The sequence below is a fragment of the Vespula pensylvanica genome, chromosome 2 (genome assembly GCF_014466175.1).
Source record: "Vespula pensylvanica isolate Volc-1 chromosome 2, ASM1446617v1, whole genome shotgun sequence".
Classification (NCBI taxonomy): domain Eukaryota; kingdom Metazoa; phylum Arthropoda; class Insecta; order Hymenoptera; family Vespidae; genus Vespula; species Vespula pensylvanica.
In genome coordinates, this window is record NC_057686.1 from 7,194,871 (window position 1) to 7,206,187 (window position 11,317).

The window sequence follows — 11,317 nt, forward strand, 5'->3', positions numbered from 1 at the left end:
AGAAATTTATTGGAAAGGAATATTTGTTTGATGGCATTAACGCTTTACGTGTTTAGATGTGGATAAGAGTTTTTATGAGCTTTTTTCTTTGTTTGTTTGGAGACACGTGATGTCTAACACTTGTCACGTGTCGTTTAATTATTTCTTTTTCTGTCATCATTTCTTTTTCTTTTTTTTCTTTTTTTTTTTTTTTTCTTTCGATCTTCGATCCGTTTCTTTATAGCGAATGTTCAATTCAGTATCAATCGAATCGAAGATATAGGTAGATTGATAGTTATCGTTTAATATGTGTTTGTACGTGTTATTTCTTCTTTTTGTAAGGTAATATTTATCGCATAATTTATACAGTTAATAATACCGATATTAATATTACAGTTAAATAATACCGATATCTATTTTGTAACCCGTTTACTTTGTTAACATCGTTTTTGGTAAAGCACGGTTTTCAAATTTCGAGAGAATTCGAGATAACGCGTTACTTTCAGAAAATGATTTCGATAAAATGGATAGAATAAAGAAATGTTTGTACGACGGTGAAGATGAAAATTTGAAGTTAAGTTCGTAGGAATCTCCGTCGATATTTTTAAATATTATTATTAGCTACAGGTATATCACTTTATTTTTTATTATTATTTTGAATAGAAATCATATAGAAAGAATAGAATAGAATTTCGACTCGCTCTCGTTCACTTTCAATATTCAACACAAATTTTTCACGATGTTTGAAATCCTTGAAACACGAGTAGTTTGTTTTTTTCATTATTTTTCCTTATTTTTCAAAAGAGAACGTCAAATAATGTATGTATCGAATAATATATTATTCTAATATAACGCGGTTACGGAATTTTCACGTAACAAGAAGAGTTATCGTTCGTAATATCATACGGTATATTATTTCGCATAATTAAAGAATGAACGATTATTATTGAAAAGTAATTATTTACGATAAATAATTATAAAAACGATGTTATACGAAGGTATCGAGAAATTTCAACGCTTACAGAAATCCAATGGAAAGATAATCTATAATATTGTAGGAAGAGTAAGTAAGAAAGGTATACAAATTTCATTACACTTAAAAATACTTGGCAAACCATCAAGAGAATTAATTTTGTTCGATCGAATACCGGTGACGGCGCGTGAACATAGAAAAATGAGGAAAAAGAAAAACTTGCGAGAAAGAGAAGAGAGACGGAGAAAGATAGAAAGATAAAGAAATAGAGAAAGAGAGAGAAGGAGAGAGACAGAGACAGACTGGAGAGATCGTGCCGATGGAAAGTGTGGAACATTCATTTCCTTCGATATACCGTCGATCGCCGAAAGCAGAAAGTTAGTTTAACCGGGAGGGCCCCGTCGAAAGTTTTAATTGGTTTGCGAAGTTATTACGCCTGGAATGAGACAGAAGACGCGCACTCGTTAGGTCCACCGAAGAAACTCGCATTGACTTCGACGGCGAGAGTGAAGGGCGGACGAAGGAAAGTTTTCGATTCGTTTTCTCTTCTCTCTTATTGTCAGCTGCGTCGACAAATAATGCGTTCTCTTATTTACAACGACGAGTACGATTAAACTTCTATTCGTTAGAATCAAATAAAAGAGAGAGAGAGATATATATATAACATTTGCAATGAATTGTTAATCTGTCGATTCAAACGTTCGGTGGCTTTTCATTCGTTATTTAATCGTCGAGATAACGTTTTTATGTAAAGAAAAAAAAAAAAAAAAAAAAGAAGATAAATTATTAAGAACGATGAAATAGATATTTTCTTACCTGTATGCCTGTAAATGGAATTCACACGTTGAACGTGACGAGTCATCACTTCGATGCAAGCTTCTTCCGATTTGTAATGTTCGAAGAACGTGTGATCCGCTTGGAGATACAACATGCAAGTCGTCTTCTTTGGATCGATTGACGTTCTTTTCCGTAATATCCGTGAATATCTCTCTCTGTACAATCTAAAGAAACAGAAAAGAAGAGAGAAAGAGAGAGAGAGAGAGAGAGAGAGAGAGAGAGAGAGAGAAACACGATAAGAAAAGTTCATCGTCGTCCCTTTTAATAAAAGGAGAAATTCCAAACGCGAACTCTTTTAATATAAATTCATCGTGCATCTCGAGCGAATTATCCGCGCAATGATTTCGTTTCTCTTTTTTCATCTCGAGGCAGGACAAAGGAATCGTAAATGCCGGAAGTTTAATTTGCCAGAAACTTCAGTGAGAAATACCAAGTCGACTGTGTGCTTAGAAAAGGACAGAGTGTGTGTGAAAGAGAGAGAGAGAGAGAGAGAGAGAGAGAGAGAAACAGAGAGACAGAGAGAGAAAGAGAGAGAAAAGAATAAACGAATGAATGAATGAATGAATGAATGGGAGTTAATTGTAATTGTATATGATTTTAAGATGAGAATTTATAATTTCGGAAAAAGTTTAAATTATCATGTTATTATGATATTTTTAAATATATATATATATATATGTATATATATTTTCTAAATATATTATATATATATATATATATATATATATATATATATATAATATTGTTTTATTCGTGCAATAGTTTATATCTGCTCGTGTGAAATGAAAAAGTATATAAAATTGGAAGATTTTCTTCCACGTTGAAATCGATGAACCTGTCGGAGGCATTCATTCTCGATCTCACGATCTCTCGATCTCTCGACATCGGTTTTACTTTCTCGTTGACGGGATACACGATAGCTTGGCTTCTTTTTCCTTATCGGAAGTCAGTGGGACGTTTAAAATGAAAGAGACAGAGAGAGAGAGAGAGAAAGAGATGAGAGTAAGAAAGAGAGGAGAGAAAGAGTAAAAGAGATGAGAGAAAGAAAGAGAGGAGAGAAAAAGAAAGAGAAAGAGAGAGAGAGAGAGAGAGAGAGAGAGAGAAGCAAGGATCTTGAAGTAAACATACCGAGGAGTCGTCGGGCAGGTAAGTAACCATCGTGCTTTTTCCTCTCGTATTTTTACCGTGCTAGAATATCGAGAGAGAGAGAGAGAGAGAGAGACAGAATGAGAGAACGAGAGAGAGAGAGAGAGAGAGAGAGAGAGAGAGAGAGAGAGAGAGAGAAAGAGTCCTTCATTGAATGATTCGATAAAACGGGGATAAAGAAAAAGGAAGTGAAGTCGATCGAGTGTATGTATATACGTATATATACACACACACATTTACACAGCTACGTTTCTGGCAAATTCAATTTGCTCGCTCTGTCGTGAGTTTTATGAGGATACTCGAATAATAAGTGCGTTTCAAATGAAGTGGCACAATGAATTTCTATGATATTTAAATATTATATAGGATGTACTTTGCTCGTGACTAATACGTCTTTATCAACGTCTTTATTATTTTTATATCGTATTGTTATTAATTAATTTGGATCTTTAATATTTCAATATCATTGTTATATTAATTAGATCTATGAAATGTTTATATGTTATAAAATCGAATGTTTTTATTGAATAATTTATTATTATTATTATTATTATTATTATTATTATTATTATTATTATGATATACGAGAAGTTATTTGAGAAAGAATATATTTTAAATATCACTTAAGGATTAGTATAGAAATTTACGATGTGATCGAAATCATACGTATATAACGAGGAAATGTTACGTATCGATCGTATATACACACACACACATATATATATATATATAAGACTTATGACATATAAGAAACATGAGACGCTTACTTGTCGAGAAGCTCGAGATTATGGGAACTCGCCATGGGGTCCTTCTTCCTAGCATCCATCGGATAGAATCCTGGCTTCGCACGATCCGTTCCCTCGTTTACGTGCTGATAAAACGGTCGCATTGTGCCACCAGCAAGAATATATCCGTTCTTTCCCGTCTCGTTGCTGTTCCTGCGAATGGCATTTCTCGTGTGAAGGAGAAAAATCGTAGGACGTTACTAGGGAAAGGATAACGTTGGTTCTTTGATAAATTATCTGCTATATGCCATATTATTTGTGTAGATAGTATAATAGTATTACAGTATTGCATATAATTCGGTTGTTTGAAAAGTTCTTACAATAAGATATAAAATTAAAATGAATTACTAACATAAAAAAGAAGTAAATAAAACAGTGTTAAAAATTTGATCGAATGACACATTTATATATATATATATATATATATATATATATATATATGGCTATTTTTCTTAGTATGGTTATACATGTGTATCATCACATCAGTTTGATATATATATATTTTTGAGTATACATATAAGACTCGTTTGATTTTATCATTGTCAGTTTTAAGATGATTGAATAAGATGATGAAGAATATCTTTGATACTCTTCATTATTTCGATCATCGATTCTTTCGAAATCGTCAAATGAGTATCGGTTAGAAAGAGAAATACTATAAGAATCGTTTTTTTCTTTTTTTTTTTTTTCTTTTCTTTTTTCGTTAAACTCGTGGAAGAAAATGTTTCTTATTTTTCATCGTCGTTATATCGTTGTATCTATCTTGAAACAATTCAACGTCCGTTTCGTGAGAGAGAAAATAAAAGATGGACTTGAGAGAAGAGGATCTTTGTAATATCTTAAAGCGGCCGATTGTGTCCCGGATGAGAAGAAGGTTGTAGGTAAAGTTGATGGAAAGAAGAAAGGAAGGGAGAGTGAAAGAAAGAGAGGAAGAGAGACAAAGAAAGAGAGAGAGAGAGAGAGAGAGAGAGAGAGAGAGAGAGAGTGATATATATATATATATATATATTTAAACACGAAGTGGTTGAGATGAACCGGCATTGTCCGACTGCTAGGCGAAGCTCTCCAGAGGGGTCTTTCGCAAATTACTTCCTCGCGAAGTAGGTAAAATAATTACTACCCAGAATGCTACGTAAATTGGTAGGAAGAATAATTAAGGTTCCCTTTAACCCTTTATGTCTCGCGAATTTCGCTTTTTATTTCTTTTATATAAAACGATATTCATCCAGGAGTAGGATGGACCATAGAGTGCTGTTACTGGGTGCTGGTAGTGCTCACACCCTCTCCTGTGGGAGAACATCCCTTTGCGAGCAAATAATTTCATCATAGGACGATGTTATATGTCGATGGAAATATTTCAAGAGAGAGAGAGAGAGAGAGAGAGAGAGAGAGAGAGATAGTGATACGCGAAACATTTTTCCATGAGTTTTTTTTTTTTTCTATTGGGTTCTGCTTTCCTTTCTTTATCTTTTTTTTTTATTTTTATTTTTATTTTAAGTGAATAAATTACTAGACATATCAAATATCTTTCTCTTCATATTTTTTCTTCCTTCCCTTTTTTTGTTTTTTTTTTTAAATAACCACTGTGACGATACTTGGATGGATTAATTAAAATTTGTTATGCAGTACATCGTCTCTGTATATATGTATATGTATGTGTATATAATATATATATATATATATATATATATATCACGTTCGATATTATAGAGAGACAGAGGGGGGGGGGGAGAGAATCTTTTGATCATATTAAATCGAACGACGTCAAGAATGATATCGGGGAAAGCTGCGAAGGTCAGATGGTAATATTCGAAGATCGCGTCAAGTTTCGTCGTTTCAGCAGGGTCATAAAGGGTTAAATTTTCCGTTGGTGGCACATTCAAGATTCAAAGGACGTTGGTGGAAGTTTCGAAGGAGAAGTCGAGCTAGAGTAAAGAGAACGAGAGAGAGAGAGAGAGAGAGAGAGAGAGAGAGAGAAGGAGAGAGAAGGAGAAGAAGAAGAAGGAGAGTACGAGGTTCGCGATCGTAAACAGGCCTCGTATTTCACACACACGAGTGCGATTCGATCAGTGTAACATCGTCTCTGCTCTCTGACTTGATCGATAAACTCATGGATGGTAAAGGTATCGATGGTAGTGGTAGATGGTAACATAGTGTTGGTATTGGTAGTGATGATGCGTGGACACAATGCGGTATACGAACAAAATGTTTATCACAAGGTACTGTCGAGACTAATTAGAACACAGGGTGCATCAGCTCGAAAGTCTTCGCTTGCGTTGCAACCTGCGTCCGCGAGTCACGTTATCATTAATCGATGTTGGCAGACCCTGCCAATTAACCTCCTACACGTTCTCTAATTACTGGTCTTCGAAAGACGAAAAGACCGAGATAGAGATAGAGAGAGAGAGAGAGAGAGAGAGAGAGAGAGAGAGAAGGAGAGAGAGAGAGAGAGAGAGAGAGAGAAGGCCAGTCTCGCAACGTGTCGTGCAACGTTGGAAAATCGTATGAAGGGTGTTTCGTAATTAAAGGTATTTGGTTTCTCGTGGGAACGCCAACGTCCCTCTTCATTTCACATAGGAACGAGCCGTTTTGCGATTATTATTTCGAACTTCTCACGAAAATATATATATGTATAGAGAGAGAAAGAGAGGGGGAGAGAGAGAGAGAGAGACAGAAAGGAAAATGAAGGAAGAGAGAAATACATATATATATATATATATATATATATATATATATATATATATATAATATACACGTATCATATATACATTACGTATATGTGATATATGACATATGTATATGTATATAATATATATGTATGTATATGTATATATATATATGTATATGTATGTAGCTGCCTTTGTCGGACACACGATATGTAGAGGTCGATTCATTTAATTAACGTCTCTCGACAGGACGAGAGGAGTTGGTCGGGAGCAACTTAATCGAATAATTGCTGAAACGCGTTACGCTTTATCCGTCTACGATGACTTCGTTTACGTTACGCGCTGGTTTTAGCATTAATCTGAATTATCCTCTTGGCAAAGTGCTCTCTCTCTCTCTCTCTCTCTCTCTCTCTCTCTCTCTCTCTCTCTCTCTCATTCACACACATACACACACACATACTCCTTTTCTCATGTATGTATATATATATATACATACGTATATATACAAGTATGTTTCCCTCTTCCCGAAAAATAACGAATTTTACGGCTAGAATATCACATTAATTGCCTCACGGTGACGTAATGAAATAGAGTTTATTAGTGCAAAATCCTTGTATTTTCATTAACTTTACGATCTCGTCGTTTCCTTCTTTTTATTAGTCTGTTCTACGTATGTACATACGTATACGTATCAGGAATTAATTTCTGTGTTATTCAGGTAAACAACAGAGAGAATACACAAAGCTTCGGATTTATTTATACTTTACGGCGAAAAGGTACTAAAGTGTGAGTCTACGGAAAACAACAAGATAGATAACAGGTAGAGGACGAGTCGAGCGAATACCAGAGTATTACTGTCAGTGTTGTCATAGATTCTTAACTGTACGGATCGTGATCTTGCGGACGATGGTTTATTCGAAATTATATTTTATATTGAAGTAATAATAATTTCTTTTGGTTTTATATATATATATTAGCGTTAATTATTATCGATCGTTAATTATATATTTATTCTTTATTTTATTTCATTCTTTATTTCGATAATATTTCTATATTTAAGAGCATATAATAATCTACGTATATATATATATATATATATATATATATAAAATATTTATACGTACATGTATTAATGCTAATCTTTATCCTTTATTAACGCTTTTCTACTTAGTTATTAATTTTGTTAATATTTATTTATTATTAATCAATCAAGTTCAATTACGACTTATTACGAGGAACGTGAGCTCTCGATTTAATTTAGTCGTATCTCAAAAAAAAAAAAAAAATAACTTTTATTTTCATTAGAACGTTTGGATATATTTAGTAGACATTACTCGATTGTTTTTAATTAAGTTCAATATCGTATCGTATAAGATGAATAGGGAATATGTATTTAAGAAAATAATTCTTTTCTCACCTCGATCGATTTCGATCGTTTCGATGAAAAAGTTCTTCGCTGGCACACGATTGCGTTGGTAAAACGGAGATATCTCTGGAGCTATAAGCGATCGTATGATGATGACGTAGATCATCGGATTTATTTCCACAACGATTATCATTTTCAAAAGACAATCGATGACAATCCGAAGACGAGGAATATCTGCTAGCTGGCTCGATGTAAATCTCATCGGAAGCTGTAAAGATGGTACCATCGAAAAGTCCTTCCGAAGTGACGATACCATGGACCAACGAATTTTCGTCATCTGTAAAAAAAAAAAAAAAAAGAAAATAAAGAAAAAGACACATACACATACAAACGTACATACGTGTTAAAACAAAAAGAATAATTTAAAAAAAATATATATATATATATCGTGTTTATATTTAATGTAAATATATCTAATAATCATATATCTTGAATATTTTTGACTCGAGTCTAATTTATACGTAGATAAACGTTCGAAACGATTTCTTCGATTTTACGTGCTGTTTCTCTTTTCTGTTTCGTAACTTTCATCCTCTATTGTAGCTTTTCCTACGAAAGCGTTTGGCATATCATATCCCGCGATTTGCAGAATGTGCGAATATCGAAGAGAGAGAGAGAGAGAGAGAGAGAGAGAGAGAGAGAGAGAGAGAGATTCACGGTTATATTCCCTTCGAGCCGTATTGCTAGTGAAATCGCTTACTTGTTTTATATGCCAACGTACGTGTTGAAAGAATCGAAAGGTGAGAAGGAATAACGTTCTTCTCGATTGTACGATCAAAACGATCGGAAAGAGAGAAAAGTAAGATTATGTATCTAATGTTTTTTATAGCCGTTAGAACGATCTTTAACTTTTGAAATTGAACTTTCGAACGATCGATTAGTTTTTCTTCAGCCTGGTAAAATAATTCTTTTTCTTTTCTTTTTTTCTCTCTTTCTATTCTTTTTTTCTTCAATTTTATTGACTTTCGAAATCGTCAATGGCGGACATTTTTTTTTTTTTAGCGAGTAACAATGTTTATAGAATTGTTATACGAAATAATAAAATAATTTCTTTATCGTTTTACTTTCGAAGTCGTTGATAGACGAAATAATTTTCGTAAAATTAAAATCGATCTTTCGAATATTCGTGGTGGAATTGTTTCCTTTTCTTTTTCTTTTTCTTTTTTTTTTTTTTTGTTTCGACAAGATCAAATAATTACTTTATTATTTGATTTCGAAACAACACGAATTTCGAAGTCGTCGATAGATGAAAATTTGTTTGTTTGTTTTTTTTTTTTTTTTTTAACGGATTGTGACATCTACGATGGAATTGTTTTTCGACGGGACGATATAATTTCTTTATCACATTACAAGTCATTTCTTTCAACGATACCTACGATTTTATCTACGAAATTATTTTCTAACAGGATGAAATAATTCCTTTCTTTTTTTTTTTTTATTTTTTTTTTTTTGTTCGATTTAAGAACATCAATTAATAAATAAATCGATAGTCAAGATAATTCTTTTTCAATCTCTTCGGAAATCGCTCGTACATTATCATGCATCCTTTAAAAAAAAAAAGAAAAAAAAGAAAGAAGTAAAAGAAGAAAAAAAAATAATATAGGGAAAGAAGAAAAATCTTATTTCACCGTGTGTGCTCTATGAAAAGAGGATTCGCTAGTCGTCGAGTAAAATCGCGTTACCCGTCGACGCGGAAAATAATATCGTGAATAATGCTGAGATAGATAGAGAAAGTAAAAAAAAAAAAGAGAGAGAGAGAGAGAGAAATAGAGGGAAAAGAAGATTGGAAGGGCAAAAAAAAAGAATTTTAAGGTATTGACAAACAAGAGAGTTAAGAAAAGGGAGAAAAGGTCGACTACTAGCCTTTTTCTTTACTGTTTTCGTTTCTCTACTCGTCTATGGGTTTTTTTTTTCCCCCATGAACACATACTACTTACTTACTGACTGACTTACTGACTTACTTACTTAGTTACTTAGTTACTTAGTTACTTACTTACTGACTTACTTACTTGCTTACTTCTCGCATGCTGGACAAAGGGAATACGAAAGTAAGTTCGTGCCAAAGCGGCGAACTGCTTGCTAATTCACCGCTGATAACGTCGCACGTGGACCCCCTTGTACGCGATAACGCGTCCCCAAGTAGGAAACAAACACGTTTAGATCGTTGAAAAACGACGTAAGGAACGACCGAACCCTCTTTTACACGCTCTTATATAGCTTTTATATAAGTATGAAGTTTAACTCGAAAACTGAGCCGTAAATTTTAAGATTGAGAGCATTTATGAAATTGTTTAATCGTATATTTTCTTTAAAATGTATACGTACGTGTATGTATGTATATATTTATAACGAATTTCTTCAAAGATAATTTCTGTTGCTTTCGTCATAATTCTTTGGAAGATAAAAAAAAAGGGAAAGTAATCACCGTTGACTTTTCTTTCCTTTTATTTCTTTTTTTCTTTTTATATAACTTCACAGACGTGTCTCGTGCGTCTTTTCTAATATACTCGTATAACTTTGAAAATGATAATTGAATCGAACCTTCTTCCTCTTGATTCCGTTTAATTAACACTAAATGAAGTGTCACGTCGTTGAGTTAAATCAAAATCATATAACATCCGAAGCAAACATATCGTTGCGATATCATCGATAAAAAGAACAATTTATGATACAATGGTTTATAATTTTCAAATAGATTATACAAAATCTCTGAAAAGGATGTAAAACTTTAAGTATTAACGATTTAAATATGCCTATGAGACTTGCAATTATACAAGATTATGAGATACTTGTGTCAAAAAAGGAGGAAGGGTGAGGAGCAAGAGGAGGACACGAAAAATAAAAGAAGCAAAAAAAAAAAAATATTAAAGCAGCCATTAGATCTAGAAGGAGACAAAGAACAATATCTTTTTATACTTTTCGAAAGGGATTGCTCCGTAGAGACGTCACAGAAGTTCCTCGTTGTAAATCACTCGGTCGATCGACCCCACCAAGGTTTATCCATTTTCGAGGCCGCAGACGTAGAAAGGATAGGAGAGAGCCACTCCTGACATCGTTCCAATCCTGATCTTTCTCTTTCTCTTCTCATCCCCCTCTTATCCCTCCATCTCTTACGCGGTCCTACGTCGAAGGCTTCATCCCTTGCGAAATTTATGTGCGGAACGACGTAGAAATTTCGAGAAAATTCCCAAGGCGTAAGTCCTACACCCTCGGGACACGTACCCTTTTTCCATCCCTTGGATCCCTTCTGGTATCGTCATTCACCCTCGCGAACCCCTTTAGTTACCTTCACTGTCGACCTTTACGATTGATATACAAGCGAATTCGAACGGAATGCCGAACGAGAATATCCGAACGAGTGTTCTTTTTCTACCATAAAATTACGACCACCCACCCCTCTAAATTATTATCATGATTGTCAATTCTGTATTAAAGATAGTTTTATATTTTCTTTTCGTTGTTAAAGTTCGAATAAATATTTATTCGATCGATTGCGTTAATATAA

The 11,317-nt window shown here is 33.7% G+C and overlaps 1 protein-coding gene and 1 long non-coding RNA gene across 5 annotated transcripts in view; one reads left to right on the plus strand and one right to left on the minus strand.

The window, feature by feature from the left end:
* LOC122627361 overlaps positions 1-11,317 on the plus strand; it is a 193,621-nt gene that overhangs the window by 31,600 nt on the left and 150,704 nt on the right. The gene's annotated exons all lie outside the window — the stretch shown is intronic.
* LOC122627349 (disintegrin and metalloproteinase domain-containing protein 10-like) overlaps positions 1-11,317 on the minus strand; it is a 137,137-nt gene that overhangs the window by 30,119 nt on the left and 95,701 nt on the right. The window contains exons 4-6 of the mRNA XM_043808428.1: positions 7,804-8,089; positions 3,703-3,873; positions 1,769-1,953 (exon numbers count right to left, since the gene is read on the minus strand). Coding sequence (XP_043664363.1) covers positions 1,769-1,953; positions 3,703-3,873; positions 7,804-8,089 — 642 coding nt within the window. The remainder of the gene's footprint in view (positions 1-1,768; positions 1,954-3,702; positions 3,874-7,803; positions 8,090-11,317) is intronic.